Raw genomic sequence first — 23,568 nt, 5'->3', positions numbered from 1 at the left:
CATACCATCAAGTGCCCTCCTTAGTGCCCGTCACCCAGTCAGCCCATCCCCCCATCCTCTTCCCCTTCCACAACCCTTTGTTTCCCAGAGTTAGGAATCTCTCATGGTTTGTCTCCCTCCCTAATTTGCCCCACCCAGTTTCCCTCTTCTCCTTTCATTCTTGCTCCAGATGGCATTTCCTTGTCTGGAATTCACATTTATGGTCTAATTTGCATCGCGACTATACTCCTGGCTTTAATAATCGATATACTATACAGCGAACATTGAGATAATATGATTTCAGTGTAGAATTCTTCAATGATCTGCTCTAGAGAGAAAGCCCAGATGTGTATACACCTTAGATGACACGCAGGAGCATTTATACAAAATTGCGGGCACGTTGTCCCTGGCCAAAAGAACCGGTCAATTTGGTTTACAATTTGCCACCCTGAACTCTAATTTAGACATAAAAATGACACATTTTTACTTATTTCAGCTAACCAGGCTTCAAGATTTTCTATCTTCATCTTTTCTTAAGAGCATAAATTTTTTTTCTTTAATCCTTTCTGATTTTGCTTAAATATCTTATTTTAACACTTATCATTTTAAGGAAAGAAATGTTTATAATTAGCACCTGCGATACAAATCCTATTTTACAAGTCTCACCCCAGAAATAGCACAGCTACGTGGTGATTTGGAGGTAGTTTGACGGTGACCAAATATACACGAAGAAATATCGCATGATGGCATCATCTATCAGTCTCAGAAACCTCTTACTTTTAATAATGGGCTCTGCCCTTCGTATTTCTAAAGAATTCTCTTCAACACACCCAGTGAACAGACTTTGGAGTGAATATGTGAAGGCACAGGATGTAAGTCTAGGCAGAGTGTGTCAAATCACAGGCGCTGCCCATCTGGAGGGTCATCCACTTCTCTGCTCCTGCTTATTGCTGTCCTATTGGAATGCTAGGTATGATCTGACCTTTTGAATGTCCAAGGGAAGCCAGGGTTCTGGATTCTTTTAAACATATTCACAGTTTTAAATGTTAGGGTGAAAAAAAGCAAAATAAACCAGCAGCCCAGATTTACATTAGGATAAGAGCTCTACTTTATAGTTTTCCTAGCATTTCTAGACACAATATTTCAAGTAATCTTCTTACCAACTATGAGATCCAAATAGAATTCTTATTCCATTCCAGAGAAGAGAAAGTAGTGACTCACAGCAGATGAATAACTCATCTAAAGTTACAGAGATAGTAAATGATAGTAACAGACCAGAATGCTGGTCCTTTAAACCCTTAGACCACACCTCTTCTACTAACCATCTCTGAAACAAAAAGGTCCAGGTGCATCTACCTAGGCATCGAGTACTGGCCACAGAAAAGCATGTCACATAGTGGACTCACTGGTGAGTGACAGGATGGCAGAGAGCAGGAAGGCATCTTCTCTTTCCTGAACATATCTCCCAGACATGATGGGGGAGCTAGCCACACCATGGTGAAGCTACAGAACGTGAACAATCCCCTTATCAGGTTCCAAAAAAACAAGAAAATGGGGTGGTCAGACACATATTCTAGAAATTCAAGAATGAGATTTCAGAATGTTTTGAAGAAAAAAAAGGGGGGCAGACATGATATCGTATCCAGGGACTGGATCAAGTACAGATCAAGTGAGATGAGAGCATTAAAATGCCAAATTCTTATGCTACCATCACAAGTGACTGCAATAGGAAAACGAAGAATCAGCTAAAGAGTCAATGTGACAGTGTAAGGATTCCAGAGCTTTGCAACCAGAAACTCTACCACAAAGGAGTGGCCTGAAAGTGTAGCAATTACTGGAAAGTCTTAGTCATAGACTGAGCAGGGTTTTAAAAAGGAGAAAAGCAGGAAATGTAAAAATGGCTTATCTGCCAAATAAGGTGCAAGAACAAGGAAAGGGGAAAATTTCTGTCTGGGGCAAATAATATTAGTGAAGAACTAAGACAAAACAGAACTGTTTGGAGTTTCCTTTGCTTCCAATTTCTCCATTCAAAGAGGATGTTCTAAATAAATAAATAAATAAATAAATAAACAAAAAACAAACAAAAAAAAAACAAAGAGGATGTTCTTCAGACGATATGCAGAAGATTCATCTTCCATTTGATAAAACATACAGGTGCTTAAGACATGACAATGCTGTGGTCTAAGATTTGGGAGGACTCAGTGAGGCATCACTGACCTTCGGTAGATGAATTAACATTTCTAGTTCCAGACAAATTACAGTCTTCACTACTAAAAGAACTGCACATATGATTACTAAGAAACATCTAGAAGGGGCTGGTTAGTCAGTTAACAAATATTCATTGAGGGGCTGTATATGCTATGCTGAAAGAAATGAAAATACAAGGGTGAGGACGACAGACAGTTCATGCCCTCATAGAGCTTTTATCCTACTGTGTTAGGAAATACATAAATAAGATTATCTTGGGCACTTTAGAAGTGACCAAATAGGGTTATATGATAGATGGCCGAGAAGGGTGGTTTCACTGTAGCCAAGATGTTTAAGAGAGGTCTCTGACAAAGTCATACTTAAATAGAGTCTTTAATGACCAGAAGGAGGTAGTTTTGTGGCTCTAACTGCAAAAGCAGCAAGTTCAAATGTTCTGAGGTAGAAATGAGCTTGGAGGATTTCAGGAACAGAAGGCTAGATGTCTGCAGCCCAGTGTAACACGGGAGAATAGGAGGAGATACAGTCCAAGAGGTAGGACTAGATCTTGAAAGGCCACCATGAGATTTTTTTCTTGTTACAATGGGAAGAGTTTTAAGCAGGGGGAGCAACTCGGTCTGATTTGCATTTTAGAAAGATCACTATCTCACCGTGTGGATAACAGACAATAAGGGAACAAGAAAGCAGTCGAAAAGACTGGATAGGAAAATGCTTTAATTATTATGGATTGATTACGTTTCCCCCACCTCCAATTCATATGTTGAAGTCCTAACCCCTGGTACATCAGAATATAACCTTTTTGGAGATAAGGTCTTTACAGAGGAAATCAAGTTAAAATGAGGTCATTCGGATGGTCCCTAATCTAACATGACTGGTGTCCTTCTAAAAAGGGGGAAATCTGGAGTTAGAGATACAGACCAAAAGAACACTTTGTGAAGATGAAGGCAGAGATTCAGATTCATGTGATGCTTCTACAAACCAAGGAATGCCAGGGATTGCCAGCAACCACCAGAATCTAGGTGAGAGGCATTCTCTCCGAGGCTTCAGAAAGAACCAGCCCTTCCCATACCTTGATCTTGGACTTCTAGCTTCCAGAACTGTAAGATAAGGAAATTCTATTGTGCAAGCCACCCAGTTTATGGGATTTTGTTATAGCACCCCTAGAAAATGAATATAATAGTGAAGACCTGGTATGATGATGGCCTAGACTAGGATTATAGCATGAAGATGGTGAGAGGTGGTTGGGTTAGAGATAATTTGGAAGATCGTACAGAAATTAGTACTAGAGTAAATGTGAGAGGAATTAAGGATGATTCCTAGGTTTGGTGAACCAATGGCTAATGATGATTTTTACTGAGATGGGGAAAGTTTGTGAGGCACATAATTATTTGATCAGTAGGAGATGTAAGGAATCAAGGTTTGTTTTGGCCATGTAAAGAAGGATGTTTATTACACATTCAAATGGACATCTCATCTAAGCAGGTAAATACACGTGTTTAAAGTTGGTGGGTAGTGGTGTGGTTGGGAAAAACCTGGGCTGGGCTGGAGATATAAGTTTGGAAGTCATGAATACATTTATGATGTTCATATTTTATTTTCAAATATGAAATTCATAATGATGTTCATATCAGTTACCTGACATTCATATTTGTTCAAATATGTGCATGTATTTGAAACCATATTATTAGACGACTGTGGACAGATACGAAAGCCAAGAATTGAGTCCTTGTCTTAGCTCGGGATGCTATCACAAATTACCATACACTGAGTGACTTAAATAACATACATTTATTTCTCATAGTTCCGGGGGCCTGAAGTCCAAGACCAGGGTGGTAGCACAGTTGGGTTCTGGTGAAGACTCTTCTCCTGCTTTACAGATAACCATCTTTATTGTAACCTCATATGGCAGAAAAAGGTAGCAAGCTCTCTTCCTCTTCCTATATGGACATTACTCCTATTATGGGGCTCCCACCATCATGATTTAATTACTTCTCAAGGGCCTCATATCCTCACTCCATTCTGTTGGAGGTTAGAGTTTCAACACATGCATTTGAAAGGGAAACAAAGCCTACAATCCATAATAGCTCTGGAGTAGCAAAGGAGATGGAAAAAGAGAAAGGAATGGGTAGGTCGGTGAAATGAGAGGAAAACAAGAATACTTTTGTCATTTTAAAATAAAAGTGAAGAAAGTTATTTCAAGAAAGAAGTAGTGATGAAATACTAGGAAGGTTCCAATAAGCTGGAATCTGAAAAGTCACCATGCGATATGGCAAGACGGAAGTCATGAAAGACTTTGCCCTTTCTGTGCCAAATCTGTGAGAACTTGATGAGAGCTCAGCCAGAGTGGGTTGAGGGGAAAATGGGAAATGGAAAAGGGGAGATGATGACTGTATGAAAGTCTGTCAGGAGTTTTACTGTGAATTCCAGCAAAAATGAGCAATGGTTGATGAGAGATGTGAAGTCAAGAGAAGGGGACTCAAGTTAGTGATATCAAGGCATGTTTGTTGAAGAGAATGATCCAGCATTTGATGAGAATTTGATGATGTAAAATAGACAAAATGATTGAAAAAATAAAGTCTTTAAAAAGATGAAGGAGGATGTGATGGTCTTAAATAGAAACAGAGACACATCTTCCACCATAACTCAAGGGAAAGTAGGGGATGTGGCCATATTTACAGGTAATTTGTTGGGATTAAGGGTGAGACGAGGTGAAATATATGATGGTGTCTGTTTTCTACATGAAGTATGAGGTAAGACCAGTGGAGGGTGAAAGGATTTGGGGAGAAAGGAACAGATGTCAGAGAGTGGTCTCGGAGGTAGAAAAATGACTTTCCTATGGAGGTATATTGGAAGGGTCCCATATTGTTAGATGCTCGTCTGAATTTCATGATCATACATTTTATGTGAGCTCAGTTAGCAATCAGAGTGTGTGATGTTCTTCAGTAGTGGTTAGCTGTTGGGGTGCAGATGCAGAGCACATACATGGTAGGTAGTTGCATGACTAGAAGAAACACGTAAGTAACTACAAAGCTTAAAAGGGGCTCCCAATTTCTCTGAGCCCCAGAAACTATAAGGTTTGGCCCATATTTTAAGCCAACTATTTCCTAAACCCAGGTATTTTCTACTGGAGAGAGGAGGATGGAGAGAATATCTCCACAGGAGGCAGCACAGGGGCAAGTGTGGAGTCAGGTCATTGTCACCAAGGACTTTTTAAAACCACACTTGCTTACTCTCCAGTGCAGCTGAAGGGGAGGTATGGACCCCATATGGAGAGTTTCTGCTTTAGTGGTGAGGATGGATCATATCCCTCCGGTCGATGGAACAGAAAAAACAAATCGTGAATTACTGGCCCAGTTCCCAAGCACCTAGATATACAGAGGGAATCATGAGGACGTAACATGATTTAAGTTCTCTGCAGGAGGACAGAAGTGATGAGCTTGGTGCACAAGGTTAACTGAGAAGAGAAAGGGCACAAGGAGGAGCCTGGGGGGCTGAAGCCACTGGGGGGCACATGCAGTCCTGGCGAAGAGAAGAGCTGGTTGGGAGAAAGGAAGGCAGGGGTGACATGGCGGGGTTAGGGTTATGGTCACATCATGAGGTGATCACTTTGCATGGGTGTTTTCTGGAGAGGAATGAAAAGCTTCTGACAATGACTGCTTGTGGGCCTGCCTCAGAAGTTCAGTCTTAAGACTTCCAGAGGCAGAAGGAGGAAGAAAACTGCTCATTAAATTACCCCTGAAAGTCAAAAGTCTTTCTGCCTCGGAACTGTTGAAGTTGAGTTGTGATTAGGGCATATGGGACTTGGTCTGATTCGCTTATTAGCTCATGTTTTTAATTTGCATTTGGGATTTTTAAATACTTCCCCATAAAAGAGCAAAACAAAGTTGTCCTTTTTTTTTTTTTTTTTTAAACCAATATAATTAAAAGAGACAGGCTTGAGAAGACCTACAGATGGGTCACGCTGGGCCTTGCCAAAGCGTGGACTCACGACATGAAGTGAATCCCATTAATTACAGCAGTTGATGGCTCCAGCAGAGAATAAGGCTTACAATTAGAAGCTCTCAAAGCTTGCGGGCCACTGGAGAGATTGTAAAATGAAATCAGTTATTAGCACACATTCAAGCAAAGGCTTATCTGAAGCTGGGCAATTTCTAGCTTTTTATGGACGGGCCAGGCCCCTCTTGACAGTTCTGTTTAGTGTTCCATGAAATCTCACCAAGACCTTTGATATAATATCCATTCCCTTAATTGTAAACACACATTTCTTCTCTATTGCAAGGTTTTTTTTCTTAACTTTACAGAGCTGTCAGCGGAAGAGGAAGCTTGGCTACCACCTACGGAAATGACAAAAGTGGCGTAGGAACCTGGCTTGACTAGCACGTGAAGAGTATTATTCCCTTAAAGAACTGTTGGATTTACTTAGATAATCATGTTTTGATGAGTGTACTCTTGCTAGTATAATCTCTGCTTATCACACAGTCATAAATCAGAACTAGAAAAGACATCTGGAAACACCGGGCCCCTTCCAAAGCAATAAGGTTGCCGTGTATTTCCTGACATACTACACAAACTCTTCCAATCATTTTGGATCTTACACATTAAAAGTTCTCAAGAGGAGGTTCTGGTTTGATATTTCATATTTTATTTTCCCCAAAAGAGCAATCACCTGGATATGTACATTTCCATCTTATAATCACTTATCACATTGTATTTTAATTACTTGTTTAAATGTCTGCCTCCTTTCTAGGTTAGCACTCCAAGGAAGGGAACATGTATTCATCTCCATAACCCCCGCGGAGAGCTAAATATATACGCTGGGACTCTAGTCTGTAGAAACCAGTAGGTGAGCAGCTTTGTTTGAGAAGATGTATTGCAGTGATGTTAAGATGGTAGCAACCTGGAACTAAGCTGAATGTCCATCAGTTGGGGAATAACAGAAAAAGCTATGGTAAATCTATATAAAGGAATATCATTTAATTTTGAAAAAGGATGAGCTAGAGCTACATCCATTGACCTAGAGGGAGGTCCATGATATACTGTTATATGGGAAAGACACCTTATCAAACAAAAGCACAGAGTGTGACTCCAAATTATAAAGGTAAATGGTGGCATCTGGTAAAAAAAATAATAATAATAAAAAATAAAAAACGTATGCTTATAGCTATGAAGGAACACTGGCGAGGCTGTTAACAGGGGTTACTGTGAGGATGATGAGAAAGCAGACAGAGATAAAAAATACTGCTAGTAAAATGCAAAACTACTCATGAAAAGGGGAAACGTACAATGCATGTTTTTAGCAGTAATTTTTTTTAAAAGAAAAGCTGACATTTCCTGAGAGCTTACTGATCAGTGGCAGGCATGATTCTCAAGGCTTTGCATAAAACTATGTCACTCACCCCCGACACCAACCTGTGAGGTGGGGACTCTTATTTCCCTCCTGTCACAAGTGAATAAACTGTGGCCCAGAGAAATTAATGACTTGACCCGTGGTGACACAGTAAATGGCAAAGCTAAGGAAAAATAATAGGCAAGAAGAAAAAGAAGAAATTGCATTTTTTTTTCTAGAAATTAACGATCAAGTGAAAATCAATTCGGTTAGGTGATAGAACTAGGAGTCATTTTGTTTTGAATTTTTGCTATTATTTTCGACTTATTTTGAAATAAAATAAATTTATTTTAAAAAAAAAAACAGAAAAAAAGTCGTATGGTGGTTTTTAAAATATGTCCTCAAATATACCTCCTATTGAGAGGAGAGTTCTTTGTTTCTTCCCTTTGGATCTGGCCGGGGCTGGTGGGGCTCTGAGCAACCACCCAGGAGAGGCACCATGTGTGTCTTGGGAGCCAAGACCAAAAAGGGCGACACACCTTCCTACTGTCTCCCTTTCAGTGAAGTTGGTTCTGGGGGATGCCAAGCACCGGGGTGCGAATCCCATATGAAGGTGTACCCCGGCCCCAGCCAACAGGCAGCACTGACTGCCTGACTCCCGATGGCTCCAGCCCTCGGCCTTCGAATCTTCCAGCTGAGGCCCCATCCACCGCTGATCAGAGACAAACTGCACCAGCCACGTCACATCCAAATATCTGACCCCCAGAATCTTATGTGAACATACTAAATGTTTGGGATTTTTTGTGTTTGTTGTTTTTACTGTTTGGTTTGGGTTTTGTTTTTGTTTTGTTTTTGCCTGTGAAGTACACAAGTGGTCAGAACGGGAGACCTTCTACGGTGATGCTTGTCAACTTAGGGTAGGTTTGCCCTTTGTCTTAGTTGCTCTGGTCCCTTTAGGCGTATTTTGGACTCACCGGCACTCCCACAATCATGAGAGATGATTTCTTAAAATAAACTCACCCCTCCTCTCTCGCTGGTCTCTCATTCTCTGGAGAACCCTAATACACATACTGAGGTGCCCTTATCTCTGCTTCTCCATCTCCTTGCTAATCCCTCCAACATCCTAAACTCACTAGAGTATAGACAAATCCCCTCTATTGGACTTTAAGTGTATCTGACGTATTTAGGAAGGCTAGAAAAGAGACTAATGCTAGCTGCAGCATCAACCTTCTAAACTTCTTCCTCTTCCTTCCCCTTAGGAAAAAAATCATCAGCAATATACATCCATTTCCAATAACTGATGAGCACACCTACAGGACGACAACGTCAAAGGTAGAAAAATTGAAGCAGATAAAGGGAGTAGATCAACTGTGGCTTTTGCATTGAAGTGGCTTCAACGACTTACATATGCCACTAAGAATGCCCAAGTGACAAGATGACCAACTTCAGGCAAAACCAAAGGACAAAGGGCAGCTTACCCCTCGAAGCAGTGAGCGACTGTCAGGACCCACTTCTTGGCAATGAGGACACAGCCACAAATGTGTCCACTGGGTTCACTCTGCAGGGAGCACTGCCACGGCCACCTTCCAGGGCGACTTGTCCGACCCCCAAGGATCCTCTTGTTCATTCGGGCAGCAGGGCGACGCCCACAGTCTACCAAAAAGCAGAAAAGACAGTGTGGGATCCGCTACCAAGCCCAGCGCGATGCCTGGATCTTTGCTGTGAGGTGCAAGTTATTGTCCCCCCCCCCCCCCGCAACCAACCCAGAACCCAGTCCAATTAAGGTCAGATTCCATCACCACACCGCTAATGCTCTCACCTTGTTTTGTACACAGAAGAGAAATCTTACTTCTGCTATGACAAGTCTGCCTAGGTTTGGAAACATAAAAAGGCATAATGTTAAGTTACATATTTATCATTCATTTCAAACACTTTACCAGGGAAAAGCAAGACACAGATTCAACCGTTCCCAGAGGTCGTGTTCTTTGAGTAACGGTTATCTACACTTTGTGCAGGAATTCTTGAGGTCAAATATCATCCTGGGAAAAAAGGTATATGGAGGATTGTACCTTTTTTTTTAAGCTTATTTAATATCATCATAATATAATTTCACGCGGGTAGGGAAAGAAGTTACTGCTAGCAAAGCTTCCCACATCATCTTGGTTGGTGGCACCACCCAGAATATTGACTCAAACCATGATTTTCAAAGTAGGGAGAGGAAGGCAAGGGAACTGGACTACTTCTTAGAATCTTTGGTGAGGAAGGAGCATGTCAGATTTTTGTGCTTACAAAAGAGGGTATGGATGGTCAAGAGAAGTTGCAAATAGTTTGGAAGAAATAAAATATGGCTTCAAAAAGAGGACAGATAAAAGCTCTGGGTTTTTAGACTGGAAAAGAATCTTGTCGAGACTTGGGATATCAAAATGTAGATCTATGGTTGGCCGACAGGAAGAAGGGGGGTTAAATTTATTCAGTATAACTCTAGATGGCAGGATCAGAACCAGTCAGTAGAACTTACAGGAAGTAAGTTCAGAAAAGACCTTTCTAAAAATTAGAATTAACCTTTTTTTTCAGATTTTATTTATTTATTCATGAGAGACACACAGAGAGAGGCAGAGACCCAGGCAGAGGGAGAAGCAGGCTCCCTGCGGGGAGCCCAAGGTTGGACCTGATTCCAGGGCCCCGGGATCATGAACTGAGCCAAAGGCAGACGCTCAACCACTGAGCTACCAAGGTGCCCCCAGAGCTCACCTTTAAAGGTAAGAACATGGGCCACATTTAAGCATCTATCAATGTGGCTACATGAGAGAATTCAGTTTAGGGCACATTAAATTTCAATCACAAAGTTTTCTTCTAACCATAAAGCACTGATTCACAGTATAAATTTAAAAAACAAAAGAGCCTTTGGGACTGTCAAAAATACTGTGATGCACTTAAAATCCTAGACTTCTCAGGAAAAAAAAAATCTATTCCTAAATATGTCATGGCCACATTCCTTTTTGAGGATTTCCTGTATTTTCATTTCTTGCTAAATTTGCATGGAGACCTGTGTACTTACTTGTGTCAATAAATTATATAATATGGAAAAAGCATATTTGCTTTTTGCCTTCCCACAACCTGAAGTCCCGTCTCCTCCTTACTCTCTATCTTGTTACCCTTAATTTCTTTGTAGTATTTCCAAATATCTGAAATTCATTTTGCTTCCTAGCTCATTGTCTCTCTGTCCACCTTGACAATGTAGGTTCCTGGAGGCCTGGGGGACGCTTGTCCCCCTCGTTCACTCCTATATCCTAGCACTGAACCTGGCATGGAAGAGATACTCAGCAATCAGTTGTTATCTGTTAGATCCCCAAACCACAACTTGTAGAAATAGGAAAAGACAGCAAAGACTCTCTGTACCAACTCCTCATTTTATAGGAAATTGTGGTTCTGTAAGATCACAAATCTAGTTAGGAATCCAGAACTAGAACCAGTTCCACCAATTCCCAATTTACAATGACATATATGTATGATGTACGTATGTATGTGTTAAACCTGAAAGGGTTATTCTGGGATTTGCAATTTGGGGAAACAAATCACTCTGCTGAAAGATTCAGGTCATTGTTTTGAAAGACGTACTTCAGAAATTTGGCTGCAGAGTTTGGTGTATGGGTAAAATTTCAAGACATTCTAAAGAGAAATGGCCTACCTTAGGTTTTCTTCTCTGAAATTCTTAAGGAAGTGGTTTCTCTAGCACTTATTAAAAGCTTTGGAGTCAGATTAACTTGGTTGGAGTTGAGAGGCACCACTTACCATCTGTGGGCTGTGAGTTTTGATCAGGTTATCTAAATTTTCTATAGCTATGTAATATGTAATAAACACTAAAAAAAGTATTAATCCCTTCCATTTCCCTCCTGTATCTCCACCCATAGACAAGGTAGATGGCTTCATTCAAGGTGCCATTATTTTTTAGGGGAAATTCTTCAGAAGTGTACTTCTAAGGCTACTTGATTATAATTTCATTTTGTGTCAGTTTTTTTTTTCTCAGACTCTCCAACTTTGATCAGTTCTCATTACTTCAATTCCCTGTTAATTAGTTCCATGTAGCATCTGTAGGAACTACAGATATGAGATTTACTTTGAACAGGATGCTAAAAAACTCCAAATTTAGAACCTAAGTTCCTCTGCCTTCACCATGATAGTTTCTGTAATCATCATTAAAGAAACGTGCAATGAGCAAGAGAAAAATATCATCCGTGTCTATAAAGAAGAGATAAAGCCAAACAATGTCGAAATGTAAAGGCCAATCACCATTCTATGGAAGTTCTTTACCGATGTGATAAATTTGGATTATCTTAAGTTAGAAATGGGAGAAGGTCCCCGATGATAGGCTCTTGCTCCATACATAATCCACCCTACGGAGCTCTTGTGAAAGGTATCTTACCCTTTTACCAGCAGTTCATGCAAAGTGGTCCCATTGAGGCTCTCCCATTTGGAGTGTAGTGTCAGCCACTGCTGGTCTTGCTCCTGTTCCTGTACCAGTTCGGTCACAGATGGTTCTCTAATGGAAGGACACAGAACGATGAAATGCTCAAAGCACAGTGATCTTTGACCAGGCAATATCATTACTCAGCACTCGTCCTTTTTCCCAAAAGAAGCATTACATTATAAGTCTACATTTCGAGAGGGAAATTTGTATTAGAAATTCGGCATGGAACGTGATCAGCAGAAGAGGAGGCTACTCAAAGTATACGAGAGCAACGCAGACCCAAATTGTAACAGCTATTTTAATCATTCTCTCCACTGACATGTGTTTGAACCTTAGGAGGTGATAGAATTCTAATGTATAGGATGTCAAAGAAAGTTCCAATACCTAAAAAATGAGAGCAACTTTGGGCAAGGATCACAAAAAGCAAAGTAAAATTTATCTGCCCGGGATTTTTTCCCCTCCTCTTTTCCTGCCCAATGTAATCCTGCAATGCAGCAATCCCTTAAAATAAAGTAAATAAGGTTAAAAAAAATGAAGAAGTAAAGTAACTGGATGGCCATTTAGTGTCTATTTGGACAGTATAAAATTATAATGATGTTTTTCAACATACTGCAAAATCTTCCTGCACTAAAAATTAGGAAAATCTCTGGAAAATAAAGGTGAGTGTTGACCGCATTATTTTGCTCTTTACTTATATTCTTACTCAATTTGTACCAATACCATCCTGTGAGGATCTCAATCATTCAAATAAACATGGTTGCACCATATGCAAGGTTTAAAACCTTAGGTTTCAAAGGTATTCAGGTTTGTCTAAAACATTCTATTCTTCATGAAATAACTGGCTCTTTTAGGCAATCCATATTCGCAGAAAACCTTTCCGACTTTCGTCACTTGATGCTCAAGGGTAGAAGAGTGGAGGAATTAATTTAGACAGGGAGAAGGAGGGCTGCCTCCGAACCTGGAAGGAAGCCAGTACCTTGCTGAAGGTGGAGAGGGTAGAGATTTCAAATCAAATAGCCTCTTTCTTTCCGAGTGAAAGGCGAGCTGCTTGGCTGAAAGTTGGGGGTGGCAAGGGTACATGAGGAGGAAAGTGACACGTATACGGAGTTGTTCCCTGGTGGAGGTGTTTGGAGAAACACATCAAAGATAAGTGAAAAGAGAGGCAACAACACTGAGGGTTCAAATGAACTTGGAAATCCTGAAGTTGCAGAAGCATCAAGTCTGCAGGCTTTAGTGACTTTCTTTTGCAATTACGGAATGCCATTTTTTTTTTACCAATAAAAATGGGCGGGGGGGGGGCTAGGGGGTAGGTGGAGGGCACAGGAAGGGAAGCAAAGTTCAACTCTGTGGCATTGAAAGAAACATGAACATTTCCACTGATTATTATTTTTAAATGACTGTGATCTCGTAACAGAAAACGAAAGGAACCAAACTTCCCCCCAAATCCTGTTACTTTTAAAAACAGGAAAACCCTCTCAAGAGAACACTTGATGACAGAATGAGGCAAAGAGAAAACAAAACAGAGCTCTTCATAAGGAATGGGTTCGAATCATTTGATTTTAAAACAAAGAGCATGAACCCTGACTGCAAGATTTAAGTTTATTTAGAAACTCGCATGAACTGTGAGATTATTGAAGACTTCACAAAATGTGCCGCAAAATGGGGATTCTTGTTTTCCTTGACCAGAATGAGACTCTGGCTTTCCATCAATCTCAGAAGTTCTGTCTGTGGGGGCACAGCGAGGGGAGAACTACTCAAGTCAGGCAGAGGTCACCCACACCACTGATGGTGTTTCTCCTGCTACCGACATCCTGAGAATTCCTTTCTTCAGTAGAACAACCTGGGGGCCTCTGAAATCCAGACATTTTACTGGCCAAAATCCAAAGGAAGATAAGCTTCAGATCTGTTGTTTAATTAAGTCATTCTTTAGGCAGGCTTTTATAGGGCAAAAGGGACTTGCACAAGGAGGCCTATCTATTTAGCGTAGGATTTGCACTGACAGTGGATAGAAAAATCATTGCAAAGGACACCTCAGTCTTTCAACCCTCAAGGTACCCGCAGTTGCCCTGAAAAAGGTCTCCACAGAGCACTGCACCTGGGATGTTTCTGCATTTTATTCATTAACCTCCAACAAGCAAGGCAATTTAGTCCGGATCTCTCAGTTTTATCAAGTGGAAAATGCAAGAAATTCATCATCAAGAAGAGGGGAATGTCATTATAAAGATTAGTTTTCCATGAAATTCTTAAACACTAGAATGCTTCTCATGCACAAAAACAAATCTTTCAGCGGCAGAAATGCCATTCTATGGCTCATTAAAAAAATATCAGTGAATCCATATGGTTCTATTTCTGCCATCATACGGAATCTGAGCATCTGCATGATTTTGATTTTTCTTATTTTTCCTTAAATAATTTTTAAAGTTATAAAAGTAACCCTTATATACGGAAAAAATAATGAAAATTATACAATGAAAAATATTCTTCCCGTCTCAGATATGTAGAAACAACCACTGTAAATAGCATTTGAGAGTATCCTTGCCCAGCTTTGGCTGTCATTCATGTCTACAAACCCCCTTTTTTAAAACCTATACACATTGTTCTGTGTTGTACTGATGTATTTTTATTTAGTGGTTCATCTTGGAGGTCTTTCCATAATAATAGTTAACATTTGTCAACTACACTAAAGGACTCAGTCAGTCTTATTTAATCCTCTCAAAAATGTTGGAAAGTGGGCATTATTATTCCCCATTTTGGAGATGGAAAAAAATAAGGCAAAAAGAGAATAAGTAACTTGCCCAAGGTCACACAGTGAGTAGATGGTCTGCGGTCTGATGCCAGAGTACCACTCCCAACACTCTGAACCCCACCCGGGCCCCCTTCATCAACAGCACACGCCTCGTTCCTTCTATAGCTGTGGACCGTTACTATTATATGGCTGGACATACATTTACTTAGCCAGCTCACTACGGACGCATGTGTAGGTTGTTTCCAACTTTTGTTATAAAAATAAATCAGCACTTTAACACTCCTAACCGTTCACCTTTGCCTACGTGTAGAGTTTCCTAGAAATCTAAATAATTTCCAAGAAATAAGAGTATCAAATCAAAATTTAAATTTTTGACTAATAGTTTGAATTTTTCATTTCAAAGACTAATGCCAATGTATGTATCATTAAGAATGTATGTGTGTGTAGTTTTTAAGTTTTATGACCATATGTATAATGTAAATAGTGCTATTGAAAGGTATCTGGAACTTAGCTCTTCAAACTTTGTATGACACCTGGTCATGCATTTGACCTATCTTTTCCCATATTATATCAAATTAAAGAAATACTGTTGGGTAGAGAGCAAAAGAGCAAAAAACATTCTAGCAGTGACTAGGCATCAAAGTCACTGTATCCTACAAACATGTGTGCAGGACTGTATATGGAATATCAGTGTCCTTCTAAGGTAGCCATGAAATTGTATTTAGAGAAGGAAATTAAGGAACAATCTAATCCAGTGCCCTCATTAAAAAAAAAAAAAAAAAAGATTTTATTTGGCAGAGAGAGAGAGACCAAGTGAGTGAGAGTGTACCCAAGCAGGGGGAAGGGCAGAGGGAGAAGCAGGCTCCCCCCACTGAGCAGGGAGCCCAACTTGGGGCTCAGTCCCAGGACCCTAGGATCATGACCTGAGCGGAAGGCAGATGCTTAACCAACTGCGTCATCCAGGTGCCCCTAGTACCTTCATTTGACAACCTGAGAGGACTGAGACAGAGATACATATCCATCCCAAACATTTGCGGGGCCAAACATCTGTGAGTAAGGGTCCGAATGGAGGCCCACACATCCTATGTCAACATATTTAGATATTATAAATCAGCTTAACAAGCTATTAAAGAAAATGTATTCTAACCTTCCCATCTTGACAAACGTATCTTTTAGGTTCAAATACAGGATTTTGGACTCCTTGGAACTGTGTTTTTTCCAACTTGGGCATTCATCAGAATCACCTGAAGGGCCTGTTACAACAGACCTTGTTGGCCCCATCCCCAGATTCCCTGATTCAGTAAGTCTGACATAGGGCCCCAAAAGCTACCTTTCTAACAAGATCCCAGGTGGTGCTGCTACTGCTGGTCTGGAACTACACTTTGAAAACATTTCTCTAGATCGTGGACCAGGCTCCAGATGGGCATAGCTCCTTGGGAGACAGACTCCTTGCCCCATGGGCTGAGGCATGGCTGGGGAGGAAGGCCAGAGTGGTCCTCTAAATCAGAATTTATCATCCTTGGCACTATTGACATTTTATAGCCAGATAATTATTTACTGTGTGGGGCTATCTTGTGCTCTGTAGGATGTTTAGCATTATCCCTGACTTTTACTGACTAGATACTAGTAGCCACCCGCCACTCCTGGACTAATAATTAAAAAGGTCTTGCAGACATTTCCAAATGCCCCCTAAGGGGCAAAGTTAAGCCTGGTGGAGCACCACTGCTCTAAATCATGGATCCCAAGGCAAGACCCATGTGCTCTGGTTCTAAAGGCAGCACTACACAGAAAAGCAAAGGATTTCCAAATTTGCTTCTTCGATTGTGTGGCCATAAGACACATATGAAAAATGTATAATTCTTCCTCTGCCCCAGAAATGAGAAGATGGAACTTATTCAGAATTCTAAGATATCCTGATATCCTGATGAAAGGAAGGATATATTTCAAGGCCTAGGTGGCCAACCAGATCTCTAGACAGTTTGACCTATGCTTCTCCTACTCTCAAGACACTCGATATTTAGTAATAGGACACTTAATACGTGTTATCATCATGCTGGGGTTTCTTACTTAAAAAAAGGAGGTCAGCACAGATTCCCAGAAACCAAGGGCTTCTTTACTTCTGGCATCAAGAGAACAGGGCTTACGTTACACATTTCAGAGGAAAGACAAAGTCTGTTCTACTGTGGGTATAATTGCGGAAAAATAATCTGAGTTTTCATAATCTCAGTTGGTCTTGAAATATAAATGCCTAGTGTAGTAGACAAGACATTATTCACTAATCTAAATATCCTGCTCAGAATTTGGAATATTTCCACTAAGCACTTAGCTATCTGAATTCAGAAATATTTTCTTGAATCTTGTCATATTATTTTCTCTGTTGGTTCCTTTGGACTAAACATGTTAATATTAAAAGCTAGTTAAATTATTTTGTCAAGTAGAAGGATGACCTGGAGATTTTGACAAAAAAAGTCTAACAGGTGTTAAACAGAACATGAATAGTACTATAGAATCATTTGTCTGGTTAGATAGCTTAGCTTATGCTTTATACGGAAAAACTCTCACCAATAGAATTGTTTTTTTAAAGGAGAACATAAAGTTTGAGTTATTTTTTCCAGTAAATCTAGTATTTAAAAAATATTTTTAATTGAAATTCTGAGAACATATTCTATTCGCTTGTCTGTCTCAGAGGTAGAGTATAAGAACTGTATTAGGCAGTGATCTGTAGGTATAAGTGACAAAAACTATCTCAAAGCAAAGGCGGAAAATTGTAAATTATATTAAGTCACAGTATTGGTATTCTGTAAAATTTTAAAAATCAATGAAACTAATTTAACCCATAGTGATATAAAATTATAAAATTATGACATGAAGTAAAATATATTCATAAAATATAAGTTAAATATACATATCATTCTAGTATAAATTAGAAAATAAAATTAATAAAGTACTATTTAAAATAAACATCTCATTAAAAGTGAAAAGGTTAACCAATCATAAAAATTTTAAATTAAAATGTCATTTAATCATTTTTAAAATTCAATGTCCTAAAGCAAACTCAGTAAATGGTGTCTAGTTGTAAGTATACTTTCTAAGCAGAAGTGTCTACCTCTTTCATAATCTCACTAATCCAACTATTTCTTTTGATTTCTTTTATGTTCAAAACATTCCATTTATTTTTGATAACTTGATATAATTTTTAAAATTATTTTTAAGAAACAGACAACATTTTATTGACAGCAATTTGTGTTCAGTTTCAAAGCGAGTGTTTCCTCTTTGTCTTTACTTTCAGTTGATTAATGGAAAAGCAGAGATTTCCAGTTTCAACTGCAATATGCCATTTTTTATTCCACTAGTTGAGAAAGACTATGAACCAGAATAGAATTAATTTTTCTAATAGAAGCCTTGTTTAGTCAACAAGGCTTCCTCTTTTTGAAAATTATAGAAGTATAGAAAATACACCTTTTTCAATTAAGACAGACAATGACTCTCAATATAAGATAAAATAATTTAGGGATTTAATATTAATTCATATATGTTCATGTATATATTCAGTTAATAGTTTTATACAAAAAAAATTTCAGGAAAATAGCACTAGAATATCTGAGTAAAAAAACTAGAAATGTAAACACTCACTCAAAGGAATGTGGGTGGCCCTCACGATGGCTGGTGCCAGTGAACCAAGTGTCCTCCAGACCCTCCATCTCTCAACTCCACTTCTGTGAGAGGAAGCAGGAGGTGATAGGAGGGTGGCTTTATTGTCTCCAACTGACTTTTCCACAAACCAGGGGACACACTACTTGCCCTTCCAAACTTCATTCATTCATCTTCATGACCAAAAAAGGAAAGTCTTTTTCTCTCAGCTCCACCTAAAACAAATCTTGTTTAGGGACTCCAAGTATCTCAAACCCAATCACCTTGACCTGGATGTGAAGCCCTTTGATTGGTTCAGCTTGGGTTAGGTACCTATCCCTTGACCAGTCACTGAGGCCAAGAAGCGTGTACAAAGATGGCAGCTCCTGTTAGGATCCCCAGAATAAATGGGGAGTGGAGCAACTCCCTAAAAGGAAGGGATGCAGGGAAGCAACATAATAAATGTCTGCTACAAGTGACTTCAATTGAAATTTTTTAGTTAAAAAGATTATTGTGCCTCAGAATCAAGATTCTACATATTCCTTTGTTAGTTTTTAGAAAATGTAGGAATGGTAAAAGATTGGATAAAAATTAGATTTGACTTTTGTTTCCCTTGCCTCCAGTGACATGTCTACTAAGCAATTGCTACTGCCGAGGTTTAAGAGGTTGTTGCTTGTGTTCTTCTCTAGGATTTTGATGGTTGCTGTCTCACATTTAGGTCTTTCATCCATTTTGAATTTATTTTTGTGTATGGTGTAAGAAAGTAGTCATTTCATTCTTCTGCATGTGGCTGTCCAGTTTTCCCAAGACCATTTGTTGAAGAGACTTGTCTTTTTCCCATTGGATATTCTCTCCTGCTTTGTTGAAAATGAGTTGACCATACAGTTATCAACTGTATGGGTTCATTTTGGGTCCATTTCTGGGTTTTGTATTCTGGTCCATTGACCTATATGTCTGGTTTTGTGCCATACCATACTGTCTTGATGATTACAACTTTGTAATATAGCTTAAAGTCTGGAATCACGATACTTCCAGTTTTGCTTTTCTTTTTCAGGATTGCTTTGGCTATTTGGGGTCTTTCGTGGTTCCATACAAATTTTACACAAGGGAAACAAAAGCAAACATGAACTATGGGGCCTCATCAAGATAGAAAGCTTCTGCACAGAGAAGGAAACAATCAACAAAACTAAAAGGCAGCCTACGGAATGGGAGAAGATATTTGCAAATGACATATCTGACAAAGGGTTAGAATCTAAAATATGTAAAGAACTTATAAAATTCAACACCAAAAACCAAATAATCCAATTAAAAATAAGCATGACTAGACATTTTTCCAAAGAAGCCATTCAGATGGCCAACAGACAAAAAGATGCTCAATGTCACTCATCATCAGGGAAATACAAATCAAAACCACAATGAGATACCACCTCACATCTGTCAGAATTGCTAAAATGAACAACACAGGAAACAACAGATGTCAGCGAGGATGCGAAGAAAGGAGAACCCTCTTACACTGTGGGTGGGAATGCAAACTGGTGCAGCCACTCTGGAAAACAGTAGAGAAGCTCCTCAAAAAGTTAAAAATAGAATTGCCCTACAACCCAACAATTGCACTACTCTTTACACAAAGGATACAAAAATACTTTTGAAGGGGCACATGCACTCTGATGTTTATAGCAGCATGTTCAACAGTAGCCAACCTATGGGAAGACTCCAAGTGTCCATTGACTGATGAATGGATAAAGACGATGTAGGGTGTGTATCTATAACCGTATCTGTATCTGTATCTATATCTATATAATGTAATACTACTCAGCCATCAAAAAGAATGCAATCTTGCCATTTGCAATGAGTAGATGGAGCTATTATGCGAAGTGAAATAAGTCAGAGAAAGACAAATACCATATGATTTCACTGATATGTGAAATCTGAGAAACAAAACAGATGAACACATGGGAATGAGAGAAAAAAGAGAGAAGGAAACAAACAGTAGGAGACTCTTAACAATAGAGAACTGAGGGTTCTCAGAGAGGTGGGTGGGGGATGGGCTAAATGGGTGATGGGTATTAATGAAGGCACTTGTTGGGATGAGCACTGGGCATCAAGTGACGAATCACTGGTATCAAGTGACGAATCACTAAATTCTACCCCTGAAACCAATATCATACTATAAATTAACTAGAATTTAAATAAAGATTTGAAGAAAAAAAAGAAATTAGACTTGACTTATGTTTATAAAAGAAACACTGGGTTACTCACTGAGTCTTGAGGCGGATATTGCGATGAAGTGAGCTGGATCTCAGAAGAACATTACCCTCACAGAATTTAAGCAAATGATGCCATCAGATACACAAAGGACTATGGGTTAATGAGGTAGAATGGAAAGGAAGGCAACACAACGGTGTTGTATTAGGGGGAGTCCCTTCCTCCGGGAGCTATTATTTTAGTGAGAGGAACAAGCTATGAATGTATTAATAATAATATCTCGTGCTTTGAAGAAAACAAAATAAGCAGAGTGTGACGTGGTGAGGGTGAAAGCTGCTTCAGTCAGGGTCGCCAAGGACTTTTCCAAGTAGTTGATATATGAGCTGAGACATGAACGATGAGGTGGAGGTGATCATGTAAAGGTCTAGAGATCAACATTCCAAGCAGAAGGAACGGTGAGGGCGAAGCCCCCAAGGTGGACATGAGTTTGCAGTCTGGACATCAGTAATAATAAGGTCAGTGTGTCTAAAGTTCAGTGGACAAGTGGAGAATGCTGGGAGAGGGAGGGAGGCAGGGGCCACTGTCTTATAGGCCACAGTAACAAGCCAGTAGGTTTGAAAGATCATATGAAAAAGATACCAGATCTCAAGTTAGTCATCGCCAAGAGTCTCCTGGTAAGGGTCCCCAGACGAGGAAGCTGCCGCATAAGGACTTCTAACAGAAATAACACAGGCCTCTTTGGTCAATTCCTGATGGGTTGTTCAAGTTGTAAATCATGTTCTTAGCTCCCAGGACTCACCACTCACATTCACGTCCAATGGCAATGCTATAATCATTATGATGAATGGGGAATCCAAGGCCCCAGAGACATGACGGAAATTGATTCTTCCCATTCTAGAATCTTCTTGCTCACATCAGCCCAAATATTTTTGGCCAAAAGCTGAGTCTCGACAGTGCTTAATTCTGGAGAACCATCTTCAATTTTAAAAATCAAGATACAAATCTATTTTTCAATGATAAACTTGTTAGCAGAAAATGGAATGGAAGAGAGTAGAAAACCAATCTGATAAATTCAGGATCCCACATAGTTCCATTCTAGTTAATGATGGCGAAGTTCTCCACACCCCTGAGAGGTTTCCTTTTAATTTCATGAAATATTCATTGACTCAACTGACACAGTTTGAGAGTCAGTTTGCTAACAAATATCCAAATTCCTGGCACAGCCTGCTATTCCTGATCATATGGAAATGCTTTCAGGACAACTGATAGACTTACCTTGCTTTGTTTATTAAAGCCTCATAGCCAGTGGTCTCATGGAAGGACTTTAAAAAAAAAACACCTTTACTTCCTTTAGGATATAGCACTTTTTCAGGAAAATCGCTCTTCTTCCTCACCCCAGCAGAACACGTTCCAGGGAACTGTACACCCACACACTGGACGCTATTATTTTCCTCTCACCCAGGCAGTTACTTAACCAGCAGCTTCTTGGAAATGTGTAGGATTTAATTCCCTGTGCCCAAGCTACATGTCTGCCAGAAAATCTGTGAAGACTCTTTGTAAAAGAAAATAACACTGTATGGATTTGCTTCAGCTAACTTCTACCTGGAAAATGCCAAGCATCTAGTTATTACTCTAAGTGATTTTTCAAAAAGTGAAAAACACTTACACTGTTGTCTTGCGTGGTGACTTTTCCCCACTGCTGCATCTCCTCACTATGATCTGCTTAAAAATGCCACAGTGATAAAAGTTCATAAGGTGGCACGGTATTAAGACTTGCCACACAAATCTCATGTACTAATGTTTAGGAATGTTTAGGAAACTGGTGAGCCACATCAGTCAGATCATGCTTATTGAATAACTGGTGCCATAGGGGATCTACTCATAATACCCAAGAGGCCCGTTGCCTTTGCTTGACTTGCATCCTGGCACAATATTTTTCTGTGACCTAGCAAAGTTTCTTGATCTAAGCCTCAATTTCCCCATATGTAAGCTAGAAATAACACTACCTTTATTACAGGATTATAATGTGGACAAATTGAGTTAATACGTATCAAGGACTTAGAGCAGCCTGGCACACACTTAAGGTTAGCCATTACTATTTTTGTATAACCTTTCTGGCAAATAAGATAAAGAATAAAAAAATAAAAATAAAAATGACATACGGCATTGTCGAATTAAGAGAGAAATTGTGTAATACAATTTTTCTGTGCCACAGGAAGTAGAGAGAGAGAAAGGATCATGCAGGTGAGTCTTCACAGAAGTCATGGGGCTTGAGTGAGGCCTAAGGATTTGGACAGGAAATGTATGGACATTTATGGACAAAGAGGCAGAAGCAGAAAAGAATGTACCTGTGGAACATGGATGAAGGATAAGCCAGTCTTGAAAGAGGAGCATATTAAAGGGATATATGAAGTTAAGGAAAGATAGTCTATGGTGAGCCCAGTAATTGGGGAAAATAGCTCAAACTTATTTGATTAAAAAAAATAGGTGGAATGAAAGAAGACTTTTGACAGAAATGGTTTATTTTTGTCTTAGTCTATTCTGGCTTCTGACAAATTACCATAGACTGGTGGCTCATAGTCAACAGAAATTTTTTCCCCATAGTTCTGGAGGTTGAGAAATCCAAGGTTGAGGTCCTGGCAGATTTGGTGTCTGGTAAAAGGCCACTTCCTCATTTATAGATGTGCAACTTCTTGCTGTGTCATCCCACAGTGGAATGGGTGAGGAAGCTCTCTGGGGTCTCTTTCATAAGGACACCAAATCCATCCATGAGGGCTCCATACTCATGACCTAATCACTTCCCCAAGGCCCCACCTCCTAATATCATCACATTTGAGATTAGGAATTAACATATCAATTTGGAGGAACAAAAACATTTAATAGCAATTGAATATGATGTTCCTACTATGGCAGGTCTCAATAAGGATTTATTTATGGTATACTGAGTGCTTCCAGGGAAATGGAACCACCAAACAAATCCTAACCCTACTTCCCCCATCGACCACTGCT

At 39.6% G+C, this 23,568-nt stretch overlaps 1 protein-coding gene across 20 annotated transcripts in view; it reads right to left on the bottom strand.

The window, feature by feature from the left end:
* CORIN (corin, serine peptidase) overlaps positions 1 to 23,568 on the bottom strand; it is a 227,330-nt gene that overhangs the window by 13,768 nt on the left and 189,994 nt on the right. For all 20 annotated transcript variants that reach the window (XM_072749068.1, XM_072749058.1, XM_072749067.1 and 17 more), the window contains 3 exons: positions 11,934 to 12,050; positions 9,330 to 9,379; positions 8,989 to 9,163 (listed from right to left, as the gene is read on the bottom strand). In XM_072749068.1, coding sequence (XP_072605169.1) covers positions 8,989 to 9,163; positions 9,330 to 9,379; positions 11,934 to 12,050 — 342 coding nt within the window. The remainder of the gene's footprint in view (positions 1 to 8,988; positions 9,164 to 9,329; positions 9,380 to 11,933; positions 12,051 to 23,568) is intronic.

The sequence above is a fragment of the Vulpes vulpes genome, chromosome 2 (genome assembly GCF_048418805.1).
Source record: "Vulpes vulpes isolate BD-2025 chromosome 2, VulVul3, whole genome shotgun sequence".
Lineage (NCBI taxonomy): Eukaryota > Metazoa > Chordata > Mammalia > Carnivora > Canidae > Vulpes > Vulpes vulpes.
Note: the sequence above shows the minus strand (reverse complement) of the source record. Positions and strands in the feature narration are given on the sequence as shown.